At 39.5% G+C, this 14,719-nt stretch overlaps 1 protein-coding gene across 3 annotated transcripts in view; it reads left to right on the top strand.

The window, feature by feature from the left end:
* The window catches only part of LOC119852935 (multidrug resistance-associated protein 1-like), a 69,474-nt gene that overhangs the window by 52,041 nt on the left and 2,714 nt on the right, over window positions 1-14,719 (top strand). For 2 of the 3 annotated variants that reach the window (XM_043509393.1, XM_038395092.2), the window contains 7 exons: window positions 3,457-3,656; window positions 4,764-4,890; window positions 6,904-7,005; window positions 8,476-8,619; window positions 9,662-9,820; window positions 10,642-10,808; window positions 11,929-12,123. In XM_043509393.1, coding sequence (XP_043365328.1) covers window positions 3,457-3,656; window positions 4,764-4,890; window positions 6,904-7,005; window positions 8,476-8,619; window positions 9,662-9,820; window positions 10,642-10,808; window positions 11,929-12,123 — 1,094 coding nt within the window. Of the gene's footprint in view, window positions 1-3,456; window positions 3,657-4,763; window positions 4,891-6,903; window positions 7,006-7,776; window positions 8,049-8,475; window positions 8,620-9,661; window positions 9,821-10,641; window positions 10,809-11,928; window positions 12,124-14,719 lie in introns of those variants that run through there. The other variant, XM_038395131.2, reaches the window with a different exon arrangement.

The raw sequence follows: 14,719 nt of genomic DNA, 5'->3' as shown, positions 1-14,719 counted from the left end.
CCAACACACCTCTGACCAACATATTAACCCACAGAGACCTTCCTGCCAACACTACAAAAAGAAGGATTCTAGGTGGACTCCTCCTGAAGGTCGAAACAGCAGCCTGGATTTCTACATAGACTGCTTCCGCCGACGTGCACGAGCTGAAATTGTGGAAAAGCAGCATCGCTTACCCCATAACCTCAGCCATGCAGAACACAGTGCCATCCACAGCCTCAGAAACAACTCTGACATCATAATCAAAAAGGCTGACAAAGGAGGTGCTGTCGTCATCATGAATAGGTCAGAGTATGAACAAGAGGCTACTAGGCAGCTCTCCAACACCACTTTCTACAAGCCATTACCCTCTGATCCCACTGAGAGTTACCAAAAGAAACTACAGCATTTGCTCAAGAAACTCCCTGAAAAAGCACAAGAACAAATCCGCACAGACACACCCCTGGAGCCAGGACCTGGGGTATTCTATCTGCTACCCAAGATCCATAAACCTGGAAATCCTGGACGCCCCATCATCTCAGGCATTGGCACCCTGACAGCAGGATTGTCTGGCTATGTAGACTCCCTCCTCAGGCCCTTCGTTACCAGCACTCCCAGCTATCTTCGAGACACCACCGATTTCCTGAGGAAACTACAGTCCATTGGTGATCTTCCTAAAAACACCATCCTAGCCACTATGGATGTAGAAGCCCTCTACACCAACATTCCACACAAAGATGGACTACAAGCCGTCAGGAACAGTATCCCCGATACTGTCACGGCTAACCTGGTGGCAGAACTTTGTGACTTTGTCCTGACCCATAACTATTTCACATTTGGTGACAATGTATACCTTCAAATCAGCGGCACTGCGATGGGTACCCGCATGGCCCCACAGTATGCCAACATTTTTATGGCTGACTTAGAACAACGCTTCCTCAGCTCTCGTTCCCTAATGCCCCTACTCTACTTGCGCTACATTGATGACATCTTCATCATCTGGACCCATGGAAAAGAAGCTCTTGAGGAATTCCACCATGATTTCAACAATTTCCATCCCACCATCAACCTCAGCCTGGACCAGTCCACACAAGAGATCCACTTCCTGGACACTACGGTGCTAATAAGCGATGGTCACATAAACACCACCCTATATCGGAAACCTACTGACCGCTATTCCTACCTACATGCCTCTAGCTTTCATCCAGATCATACCACTCGATCCATTGTCTACAGCCAAGCGCTACGATATAACCGCATTTGCTCCAACCCCTCAGACAGAGACAAACACCTACAAGATCTCTATCATGCATTCCTACAACTACAGTACCCACCTGCTGAAGTGAAGAAACAGATTGACAGAGCCAGAAGAGTACCCAGAAGTCACCTACTACAGGACAGGCCCAACAAAGAAAACAACAGAACGCCACTAGCCATCACCTTCAGCCCCCAACTAAAACCCCTCCAACGCATCATCAAGGATCTACAACCTATCCTGAAGGACGAGCCATCGCTCTCTCAGATCTTGGGAGACAGACCAGTCCTTGCTTACAGACAGCCCCCCAATCTGAAGCAAATACTCACCAGCAACCACACACCACACAACAGAACCACTAACCCAGGAACCTATCCTTGCAACAAAGCCCGTTGCCAACTCTGTCCACATATCTATTCAGGGGATACCATCATAGGGCCTAATCACATCAGCCACACCATCAGAGGCTCGTTCACCTGTGCATCTACCAATGTGATATATGCCATCATGTGCCAGCAATGCCCCTCTGCCATGTACATTGGCCAAACTGGACAGTCTCTACGTAAAAGAATGAATGGACACAAATCAGACGTCAAGAATTATAACATTCAAAAACCAGTTGGAGAACACTTCAATCTCTCTGGTCACTCGATCACAGACCTAAGAGTGGCTATACTTCAACAAAAAAGCTTCAAAAACAGACTCCAACGAGAGACTGCTGAATTGGAATTAATTTGCAAACTGGATACAATTAACTTAGGCTTGAATAGAGACTGGGAATGGATGAGTCATTACACAAAGTAAAACTATTTCCCCATGGTATTTCTCCCTCCCACCCCACCCCCCACTGTTCCTCTGATATTCTTGTTAACTGCTGGAATTAGCCTACCTGCTTGTCACCATGAAAGGTTTTCCTCCTTCCCCCCCCTGCTGTTGGTGATGGCTTATCTTAAGTGATCACTCTCCTTACAGTGTGTATGATAAACCCATTGTTTCATGTTCTCTGTGTGTGTGTATATAAATCTCTCCTCTGTTTTTTCCACCAAATGCATCCGATGAAGTGAGCTGTAGCTCACGAAAGCTTATGCTCTAATAAATTTGTTAGTCTCTAAGGTGCCACAAGTACTCCTTTTCTTTTTGCGAATACAGACTAACACGGCTGCTACTCTGAAATACATGAATATATTGTCTCATACTATAGAATTAGAATTTATAATCCCTGTTCCATGTTGAGATATTTTTGAGCTATCATGTATCTTAATTAAAACTATCTTTTAGATAGGTTTTTTCCTCAAAAAGCATTTTCAAGAAAAAACAATTTAAATTAAAAAAAAACACCATTTTTTTTTTAATTATTGATTTTTATCCACCATGGTAATGCCTGTATTTTTCAGTGACTTCCATTCTTTCCTGCTCATCCTTTTTTCTCTTGTAAGATATTGTATTGTAGTCTCTCTAAGAAAACCAATAAAATTGTATGACAAAAGAATGGGCATTTGATATGGAAAAACAGAGAGTCAAAGCAAAAACTGAAGTAGGGTGTGTGCTACCCTGGGACAACACATACAGATATTTGTAGGGCCTACCTTGCTTCAAGAAAATACATAGCACAGATATGAATTATAGCACTGAGGAACAGGAATTTAGAGAAATCCCTTAACTAAATTTCAACTGTCGTTTTAATGAGTCAAAAAAACTCTCCTTTGAAACATCGGCTTCCCTATCTCCGCTCCAGGCTCTGTTGATGTCAGACATGTTCATAATGTAAGCTATGTTAATAGATATAAATGAGGGAGCAGAGAGGCTATCAACCTTTGATCAAGATTTGAGAATATACTGGTAGTTATAATTATACTGATGAAAATTAAGATGGGGCCTTCATTTGAACATAAGTCAGGAAATTCCAATGTAAAACTTAGTTCATCTCTTAAGAGGGTGTATGTTGCAACAGGAGTGATGGCAATTTTGGAAATGACACTACTCTTACTGCTAGCCCTCCCAATAGTTTACATGCCTGGTTATTTCAATAAGACACAGACATTGTCCGCCCTCGTGAATTAAAGAGAAATTTTTGAAAAAAGTTCTGTGCTAAAATTGTTTGACTTTTTTTATTATATGGAAATAATCCACAAATTGTACTTGAAGTTTCAAAGCTGTGTGAAACTTTTTTTCCAACCCTTATAGTAACTGAGAATCTGCCTCTTTTGTATGTGTTGTTTCCTTAGCGATACTACATAGCTAGTTCACGACAAATCCGACGATTAGCTGGGGCATCACACTCTCCTGTGATCTCCCACTTCAGTGAAACTCTCTTAGGACTTTCTACAATCCGAGCATTTGGACACCAAGAAAGATTCATTAGACAAAACAAAGATGTGGTGAATGAGAACTTGGTTTGCTTTTACAACAATGTTATCTCAAACAGGTACTGTATTAACAATCTAGAATTTATAGAAGTTGTGCACAGTGGGCCAAATCCTGATCCTGTTTAGATCAGTGGCTAAAATAATAAGCTTCGATGGGAGCAGGCTCGTTAAGAAATTAAAATAATCCTAAAATGTGTGTGTAAGCACTGTAACTTGTTCAGCACTCTTAGTATTGGCTTCCTGGTTTGTATCTAGGCAATGGGGTATGTTGTCCTTTGTGTGTAAGAATTCAGTTAATTTATAGGAGATAGATATGCTTGCTCTGAGATGAGAATATTCTACAACAATGAAGTCTACTAACAGCTGCTGAAAGAGGAGAATTATAAACTAACTAATTTTTCCCTACATGATTTTATAAAGAGATACAGTTGGAAGGTGCATATTTCATGAGCACTTCAATGTTTCTCACTTTAAAAAGATAATTTATGTTAAAAGCTGAATTTTTAGAAAAGTGAATCTCCTGTTGCTTCAAGTATATCTGTTGTATTTGTTAGAATGAAAATAGGTTCTTCAGATGGGTTGATGAAGTGATGAGGGTTTATGCTTCAGCAGGGAAATGGTGTTAGATCCTCCATCTGTTCATTTCCAGAGTTAACCTGAGGTGTGTTTTTTAAGGTGTAGAATTTTAGTGAAGAGAATGTAATAGCTTTTTGCATATGATCATTGAAACCATAAGAATAAAATCCTAGCCCCACTGAAGTCAATGGGAGTTTTGACTTCAGTGGGGCTAGAATTTCAGATTTATTCTAAGGGATTAGGAGATAAATCAGTTTTATAAAACTCAGAGCTAGAGTCAGTCTTACTTATGGAGTTGCTGTCTATTTATATGGATTGGGGAGAAGTCTGGCGTAGCTGACAGAGCACTGGACTGTTCCAGCTCTGCCACTGGCCTATTGAGTAATCTTGGGCAAGTCACTTACCCGCTCTGTGCCTCAGTTTCCCCATCTGTAAAATGGAGATAATGATACTTACCTTCTTTGTAAAGCATGTTGATGAAAAGTGCTATAAGAGATAATTGTTGATATTTTACTATATCAGTGTTCCATAATAAAATTTCTTTAGATAAGTCTTTTTTTTTTTTTTCCCCCTGGCTACATTGACTACAGGTGGTTGGCTGTCAGGCTTGAGTTTCTAGGAAACCTGATGGTTTTCTTTGCTGCCTTGTTTGCAGTGCTGGCTGGAAATACAATTAATTCCTCTACAATGGGTTTATCCATATCATATGCACTGAATGTAAGTGATGGTATAGTTTTGATGCTTCTACAATATGTTATATGGAAGGCAAGAATGATTGGGGTAAAATTTAGTAGGTCAAATTCTGCACAGTTACATCTGTGCAATTTTTAATCTCATGGATGTAACTGAGCAGAATGTACTCTCATTACTATGTGTTTTTCTTTGAATTTACACTAATTGTGGAAGCTTATGTATGATTAACAATTCATATATTGATAGGTTTAAATGCAACAACAAAATATTGGAATATTGAAACAGAATTGTAAGTATTAAACTTACTACACTGGATGGCTTACTTTTAGTATTTTGCTAGCTTGGAGAAGGGAAATAGTCTAGTCAATTGCACTTGTGTTTTCAGATATGTACTTTCTAGTTCTGGTGCACTAGCATAATGCTGAAATATTTAGGTTGCCATCATTGCAAGGAGGAGGTTGGTTTAAAAATGAGCTTTGTATTGGTATTGAAGTATTTAATGGAAACATTTCTACTGGCCCTATTTTATTTAAAAAAAAAAGTAGCATCGTGGGATCACATTTGATAGGCATGTCCCTTTTAATAAGGAGGGCTAGACCTATGTTGATTAATGGCTAGAGAGACAATAAAACCTAATGATTTAAAGAGTTTTAAAAACCCACGGATCCACAATATCGTGATAGTTTTGTCCTATCACCTGTGTACTTTCCCGCTCTCTCTCACTCATCCTGTGGTATAAAATTAGAATGTATGTTCTTTGGGGTAAAGTATCATGGACATATATCACTATACCCATGAAGATGATACTGGCTACTGCAAGACTTTATACCTGCTAAGACCTGAATTCAGTGTTCTGTAATTTTCCTGCAACAGATTGCATCAGCACAGGAAAGGGTACATAATTTCTTGTATGCTTTAACTTAACACCAAAACACAGGCATCTTAATTGGAGGATCACAGCTCTGAACTCAGGTCTTTGCAGATAGGTATATTACAAACTAGCTTTCAATCATGTTAATATTTTTTATTTGTACTTTTAATCTTTTATACACATTTAGTTATATATGGGCTCTCAGTATAGCTGATTTTTTTGTGTTTTTTTGTTGTTAAGAAGCCTTTAGGTTCATCATTAAATATTCCTACCTAGGAACAACAATTTAACCTAGGATGGCTAGTTTATTAACCTATTATGTCACTGACCAGTTTTGTTAGTTTAATATCTAGTTCTGATATATAATGTACAATGTCTTAGAACAGTTTAAAATAGACCAATTTTGTACTGCTGTAACTGAGCAGCCATCACATGGCAACTGTGAGAATTCACGTATAAAATTAGTGTCCACTGCATTAACTTGCCAATATTGGACTAGGTAGCACTAATACTTGCAAAAATAGCTTCTCAGTGCTTAAGGATAGAAGTGATTTGGCAGACGCTCTGGACCCAATCCCTAGGTGCATTGCAGCTGCTTTTTTCACGCTGCTAAGATACTTGTGTAAGCGGCTCAGGGAGGATTGTCCCAGTGTAAAGGGAATACTGCAACAGTATACATACTACACAGGCTCATTAACCTACACTTCCTCTTTCTGCCAGTGTAACACAGAAGGGGAGCTTGGTTACTGGGGAAAAGGTGATAGCCAGGATGCCCTGTACCCTACACTGATCCTGACCTAGTTTTTCTAACGCAGCAAATGATAGAAGAAGTGCTTGGAGTAGCACTGGGATAAATGCAGTGAAAGTGGAAGCTTAAAGCCAGCTTTGCATACCAACTCCTGACTTGTGCTGTGCATCTTCTGGAACTATCTAAGCAGCTGATACTGTGTTTTGATGCTGTTTCTTAGTATCCATAATATTATTTATATATATATATATAATTATGTTGTTTACGAAGGCCAAACAATTTTAATACATTCTGTGGAATGAATCATAGAAATGTAGGGTTGAAGGGGGCCTCAAGAAGTCATTAAGTCCAGCCCACTATGCTGTGGCAGGACCAGGTAAACCTAGACCATCTCATGAATATATCTTATTTTTTTCAGATAACTCAAAGTTTGAATTTTTGGGTGCGTAAAGCATGTGAAATTGAAACTAATGGAGTTTCCATTGAAAGAGCTTGTGAATATGAAAAAATGGACAAAGAGGTTAGCATTTTAGAAGACTGAATATAAACTTAGTATTTGGATACTATTTCATATATGTGTATAAGCTAGTGGCTAACTGATAAAAAGAAAATAAATTGAATGACTAATAAAAATGGCATCTTATAATTAATAATATATGTACATTCTCAAAGTGTGATACATTCATGAGCTAATGACTTTCTCTTCACATTAATGGTCAGAACAGTTTTGTATTTTTAATGTTGACCAGTAGGTTTTTTGACATCAGACTTTGTGGTAGCTATGGTAGTTAGAAACAAACAAATACATAAAATAAATCTTAAATCTCTAAGTCTCATCATGAATTACTATCTGAATTTGTCTGTGAGTATATCTATACTACAATCACGGAGTATGATGACAGCTCAGGTAGATGAACCTGAGACAGATTAGCTAGCTAGCTTGGCTACTGGAGCAGTGAAATCACAGCAGCATGGACTTCAGTGCAGGGTAATTGCCAGAGTAATTACCCAGGAGAGTTTGTACAGCCCATGAAGAAGCTATGCTGTCACGGCTTCACTGCTAGTCCAGCTCTTTGGGTATGTCTACATGAGTTGCAATCACATCCCATGATTGAAATTCAGAAATATACAGTGGTGCAACGATACATGGTATGTTCCATTCACTACAGAGCTTGAGATATCTGCCATCATCAAAACCTTTGCTACTAGGCTGATACAAAAGTTGCAAGGTAGGAGTGGATATTTTATGAATTGCTGTAACTAGAATAACAGTTGCCCATCACAATTCTAGGCTGGAGTGTTCCCCTCTGCTTCCATCAGAGGAGAACAAACCTGCTGAGGTATAAGAGGCGCTGGCTTCACAGAATGTCCTTCTCCTCTCTGCTGTCGAAGCTCCACTATGGCGGCTTGAATGGTTTGGGCTTCAGACTTCCAAGAGCCATGGCTGCCATTCTTAAATACTGCCACTTCCCATAGTGGGCCAAATAAGCCGAAGTGATTCCTGACCTTAACTATCATGGGTTCGCTCCTGATATAGTCTGAACAGTGTGTCCTATGCATTTTTTTTCAAAGTAAGTGGCATTGCAGACACAAATAAAGTTGTTAGAAAGGTGCAGGCTGTACTTGCTGAGAATAGTGAATGTATTACGAAGTATTAATAGCCAGGGCCTTGGAAGCCTGAGTCTCTTTCAAAACTCAGGCCTGTGAGTTGGTAGAATAATCAAGGTAGCTCTCTAAATGAATATGTGCAATCTTTGTCTGAGTCTGGTTACTGAGAAGGATCATGCAATGCCTCTGCATTTGGTGAAGTATTTTTAATTAAAAATCATGTTGTCCAAGAAGTTGTCTGACTTCTCAGTGCATTGGACTGAGTCTGAGTCGTCATGTGTTTACTTGTATTTTTAAAACTATAAATGGGTTACATAAAGTATTTTAAGTGGCTTGTAAAAATGTAAAACAGTGCACTAAAACAATGTTAATTTAATTTCAGGCCCCCTGGATAATGTCTAAAAGGCCTCCGATGGGATGGCCCAATAAAGGGATAATAGAGTTCATTAATTACCAAGCTCGGTATAGAACAGGTCTTGATTTGGCCCTACAAGATGTCTCCTTCCGAACGCACAGTAAAGAGAAGGTATTGTACATAATATGAAATAATCAAAAATAGTTTAATTGGCCCCTTAACTTTCTACATTCAATAGATTTCATGTATAAAAGCATAACTGAAGGAGTCCAAATTCGGATAATTCTTACTGGGTATGTAAATAATAAGCTATTAGAATTCATGAAACTATTTTCTAAATGGTTGTGCAGCCAATGGGAAAAGTATATTTTAATCTAAGTTTTATTAATGGCAACATTAGATACAAGGGGACAGATGCTCATATGGTGTAAATTGATGTAGCTCAACTGATTTGAATAGGACTCCACTAATTTACAGAAGCCGAAGATCTGGACCAAGGTTTTTAAATGACAGACTTTAGTTTCAAATTATAGTGTAGCTTGATTAGATATGCCAATTAGAAACCAATCCTGTCAAGTGTTGAGTGCCTCACACAAAACTTACGCAGCCAATTTTTTGGTAAAATGACTTTTAATAATCTTTTGCTCTCCATTTTAGGCGCATGAAAACAAATGTTTTCCAGCCATTTATTTTTCTTTTTTGTCTTTTATGTATGGTAAATTATTACTTATGTTTCTAATGAGGGCAGTATTAATACAAATCCTTTTATTTCTTGTTTGAGCACCAACCATAGTTAGGTTAGTCTATCTCCAGAAACAGTATGAACAAAGTCATGGGCCAAAGGAACTGCTCATGTGAGCCAGGGGATCACAATCTGGCCCTAAATTTCTGTGCTGCTGCAGTGCCAGCAGATGGGAATGTTAGCTTTTGAGTGGGTACCACAAAACACTTCTTTGGGAATTCCCTCCTACCCCAGAGAAAACTGGACAGTCAGGATCCTGATGATGATTCCCAACCAAAGTGTGAGAGAGTTAAGGAAAATCAGAGGTGGGGCCTAAACCACTGGGCTATGGACAAAGGGGCAGTGTTCTTTTATAACTCGTGATATCTATCTACAGTGTGTAAAGTCACTAAAAAGAAATTGAAGGCATTAGTTTACTAAACTCTCCACTATTACAGTAGTTTTTCTTTTAAAGCTAATATCTTGTTCCAGGTTGGAATTGTAGGAAGAACAGGAGCTGGTAAATCAACACTCACAAATGGCTTGTTTAGAATTATAGAGAGAGATGGAGGTAAAATAATTATAGATGGAATTGATATATCAACTATTGGACTACATGATCTACGTGGCAATCTTAACATTATTCCACAGGTAAAATCTGTTTCCGAATAGACACTTCTGTTTCATTCAAACATTAGCTATTGCATATCTATGAAGAAATTCTAAATCCCAAAGGCTGAAACTGTAACTATAAGAAAGGCCCCATTTTGTACCAATTCACCAGAGGAAAGATAAATCAGGATATTATTACTGGAATTATGGCTAATATTGAAAACTCCAAAGTTACTCATTAATGGGTATACCCCAGGAAAAGAGAGCTTTGGATGTAATCAAATACTTGGTCATATTGCAAAATCAAAAGTAGCCTTATAATAGGTGATTTCAATTGAATATTAAATCCCTGTCATCTAAAAGCACAAAACCAGATTCTTAAGAGGCTTAAGTTCCTAAAGATGCAGATAGACACCTACTGGGATTTTCAATAGCACTTACCTGCTTTTGCCTGTCTGCCTCTTTAGGTGCCTAAATATCTTTTAAAAAACTGGCCCACAGTAACTACAGATATATTTATAGAAAGCTAGTAGATTTTTTTTAAAAACAAACAATGTTCTTTGCTAACTGTACACATTCTTCTTTTTTAATACATATTTTTGAATATGTATTTTCATTTACCAGAGACATAGAATAGACCACTCTCTCCCTCCTCTTTAGGCTTTGTGGTGTTAAATAAATTGAGCATAGCTAGTTTTGCCTTTTCACTCAGATTTCAAATATTAGTTTGCCTTTTAAAAAGTATTATTTCTAGAATACCTTCATTAAAATCCTAACATTCTTGTGAATGTTTGTTGAAAAACATTTTGTTTTTTAAGCTTTGTGATGCTACTGCTTAGGCATTTTATATTATTTTTTAGGACCCCGTCTTGTTCTCTGGGACCCTTCAATCTAACTTGGATCCCTTTGGAAAATATTCTGATCATGAGCTGTGGGAGGCAGTGGAGTTGTGTGACTTAAAGAATTTTGTCCAGTCACTCCCAAAGAAACTCCTTCATGAGATTTCAGAAGGTGGTGAAAACCTCAGGTATAACATTTTTAATACCTACTAGCTAGGGAGCTCTTCTGGTGTGCTAACTTGCTTTTCCTTCAATACATTCTACATGACGGTATTCTAATATTTTTCCATGTCACAAAAGTGATGCCCTCATTCTAAATAGAATTACTCTTGTAAAGCAATTTGTGATCACTTAGCTAAATAGTAACTGGGTGAAATTTTATGGCCATGTTACACAAGAGGTCAGACCAGATGATCTAATGGTCTGTTCTGGCCTTAAAATCTATTAGGTGTTTGAGAAATGAGCAAATAGTCCAAGGTAGGGAAAGGACTGCCACAAATGGAATCATTGAAATCAGAGAGAAGTAACAATATAAAAAGTAAGAAGAAAAAGAAAGGGAACAAAATATAACCAAGAGAACACCATTGTTTGCACTATATTATATCTTCTATTATTTGCTTAGTGTAGTTAAGTAGCTGTTTAGTTTCTCTTTACAGTGCATTGTTATTTCAAAGATATGCCAAGGAAGGTGACACTTTTTATAGGATAGAAAATTTCTGAGTGTAAGATTCAGGCCATTGCAGTCTGCTAAATATCTGAGAAATTTAAATAAATGCTTGATAAGCTTTTTGCAGTAGAGTGGCAATCCAGAATTTAAAAAAGCAGAGCAGAAATGGAAAGGTTAGTTAATAAATTGGAATGCATCTGCATCCAATGCATCTGAAAAAAATGGAATTTCTAAAAGGTACATGCCACTTCCAAAGATAGTATAAAAGAGTTTTTAAAACTCTCATCCTGAACCAACTCCCACCCTTGTAAAATACACAATTTAATAATCATCTGCTGTGTATCAGTCTCTTTCAAATTTATCCCATGTTCAAACTAGGACATGAATATAATACTGGGTATTAAGTTAACGTGGAAACTGGATGCAAATATGCATCCATCTGGAAAATGGAACCAGGGATGTGCTCTAAAATAGATTGTAAGCATCTGGTTTTGCTAACAATTGAAAAATTATCCTACTCATTGCTTTCTCTCTACAAAATAACCTGATCAAGCTATTATCTAACATTTATTGTGGGTGGGAACACAGTATTGCTTTCGCAAAGTTATTGAAATGACACCGTTTTCAAATATGTTTAACAGTGTTGGGCAGAGGCAGCTTGTCTGTCTTGCCCGGGCTTTGCTACGGAAGACAAAAATTCTGATCTTAGATGAGGCAACAGCCTCTGTTGACATGGAAACTGATAACCTAGTGCAGTCCACCATCCGGAGGGCATTTCACAACTGCACAGTATTAACTGTAGCCCACAGATTGCATACTATCATGGATTCTGAAAGGTAAGTTTCAATATTGTTTTAAAAAACATGTGGTTTCATTTAGACATTGTCAAAGTTGGTAGGCATGAAAGCTGATCTGTCTTGACACTTCCCTCATATAATCTCTGGTACCATGAAATACATATATATTTATATTAGCAGTAGTTACTGACAGTAAACAGACTGATATTTGTGCTACAATATTTCTCCTATTCTAATTACTAAATTAATTTTTAACTGCATTTTATCCCAGTTCATAGAATCATAGAATATCAGGGCTGGAAGGGACCTCAGGAGGTCATCTAGTCCAACCCCCTACTTAAAGCAGGACCAATCCCCAACTAAATCATCCCATCCAGGGCGTTGTCAAGCCTGACCTTAAAAACTTTTAAGGAAGGAGATTACACCACTTCCCTAGGTAACGCAGTCCAGTGTTTCACCACCCTCCTAGTGAAAAAGTTTTTCCTAATATCCAACCTAAACCTCTCCCACTGCAACTTGAGACCATTACTCCTTGTGCTGTCATCTGCTACCACTGAGAACAGTCTAGATCCATCCTCTTTGGAACCCCCTTTCAGGTAGTTGAAAGCAGCTATCAAATCCCCCTCATTCTTCTCTTCCGCAGACTAAACAATCCCAGTTCCCTCAGCCTCTCCTCATAAGTCATGTGTTCCCATCCCCTAATCATTTTTGTTGCCCTCCGCTGGACTCTTTCCAATTTTTCCACATGCTTCTTGTAGTGTGGGGCCCAAAACTGGACAGAGTACTCCAGATGAGGCCTCACCAATGTTGAATAGAGGGGAAGAATCATGTTCCTCGATCTGCTGGCAATGTCCCTACTTATACATGCCAAAATGCCATTGGCCTTCTTGGCAACAAGGGCACACTGTTGACTCATATCCAGCTTCTCGTCCACTGTAATCCCTAGGTTCTTTTCTGCAGAACTGCTGCCGAGCCATTCGGTCCCTAGTCTGTAGAGGTGCATGGGATTCTTCCATCCCAAGTGCAGGATTCTGCACTTGTCCTTGTTGAACCTCATCAGATTTTTTTGGCCCAATCCTCTAATTTGTCTAGGGCCCTCTGTATCCTATCCCTAACCTCCAGCGTATCCACCTCTCCTCCCAGTTTAGTGTCATCTGCAAACTTGCTGAGGGTGCAATCCACACAATCCTCCAGATCATTTATGAAGATATTGAACAAAACAGGCCCCAGGACCGACCCTTGGGGCACTCCACTTGATACCGGCTGCCAACTAGACATGGAGCCATTGATCACTACCCGTTGAGCCCGACAATTGAGCCAACTTTCTATCCACCTTACAGTCCATTCTTCCAGCCCATACTATGTTAACTTGCTGGCAAGAATACTGTGGGAGACAGTGTCAAAAGCTTTGCTAAAGTCAAGGACAACAAACAACACGTCCACTGCTTTCCCCTCATCCACAGAGCCAGTTCTCTCATCATAGAAGGCAATTAGATCAGTCAGGCACGACTTGCCCTTGGTGAATCCATGCTGACTGTTCCTGATCACTTTCCTTTCTAAGTGCTTCAGAATTGATTCCTTGAGGACCTGCTCCATGATTTTTTCAGGGACTGAGGTGAGGCTGACTGGCCTGTAGTTCCCAGGATCCTCCTCCTTCCCTTTTTTAAAGATGGGCACTACATTAGCCTTTTTCGAGTCGTCCGGGACTCCAGTCGTCCGATCGTCATGAGTTTTCAAAGATAGTGGCCAATGGCTCTGCAGTCACATCTGCCAACTCCTTTAGCACTCTCAGATGCAGCACATCTGTCCCCATGGACTTATGCTCGTTCAGCTTTTCTAAATATTCCCGAACCACTTCTTTCTCCACAGAGGGCTGGTCACCTCCTCCCCATGCTGTGCTGCCCAGTGCAGTAGTCTGGGAGCTGACCTTGTTCGTGAAGACAGAGGCAAAAAAAGCATTGAGTACATTAGCTTTTTCCACATCCTCTGTCACTAGGTTGCCTCCCTCATTCAGTAAGGGGCCCACACTTTCCTTGACTTTCTTTTTGTTGCTAACATACCTGAAGAAACCCTTTTTGTTACTCTTAACATCTCTTGCTAGCTGCAACTCCAGGTGTGATTTGGCCTTCCTGATTTCACTCCTGCATGCCCGAGCAATATTTTTATACTCTTCCCTGGTCATTTGTCCAATCTTCCACTTCTTGTAAGCTTCTTTTTTGTGTTTAAGCTCAGCAAGGATTTCACTGTTAAGCCAAGCTGGTTGTCTGCCATATTTGCTATTCTTTCTACACATCGGGAAGGTTTGTTCCTGTAACCTCAATAAGGATTCTTTACAATACAGGCAACTCTCCTGGACTCCTTTCCCCCTCATGTTATTCTCCCAGGGGATCCTGCCCATCAGTTCCCTGAGGGAGTCAGTCTGCTTTTCTGAAGTCCAGGGTCTGTATTCTGCTGCTCTCCTTTCTTCCCTGTGTCAGGATCCTGAACTCGACCATCTCATGGTCACTGCCTCCCAGGTTCCCATCCACTTTTGCTTCCCCTACTAATTCTTCCCAGTTTGTGAGCAGCAGGTCAAGTAGAGCCCTGCCCCTAGTTGGTTCCTCCAGCACTTGCACTAGGAAATTATCCCACACAC

The sequence above is a fragment of the Dermochelys coriacea genome, chromosome 1 (assembly GCF_009764565.3).
Source record: "Dermochelys coriacea isolate rDerCor1 chromosome 1, rDerCor1.pri.v4, whole genome shotgun sequence".
In the NCBI taxonomy this organism is placed as follows: domain Eukaryota; kingdom Metazoa; phylum Chordata; order Testudines; family Dermochelyidae; genus Dermochelys; species Dermochelys coriacea.
The sequence above is the reverse complement of the archived record's forward strand: the minus strand, read 5'-3'. Positions and strand labels throughout refer to the sequence as shown.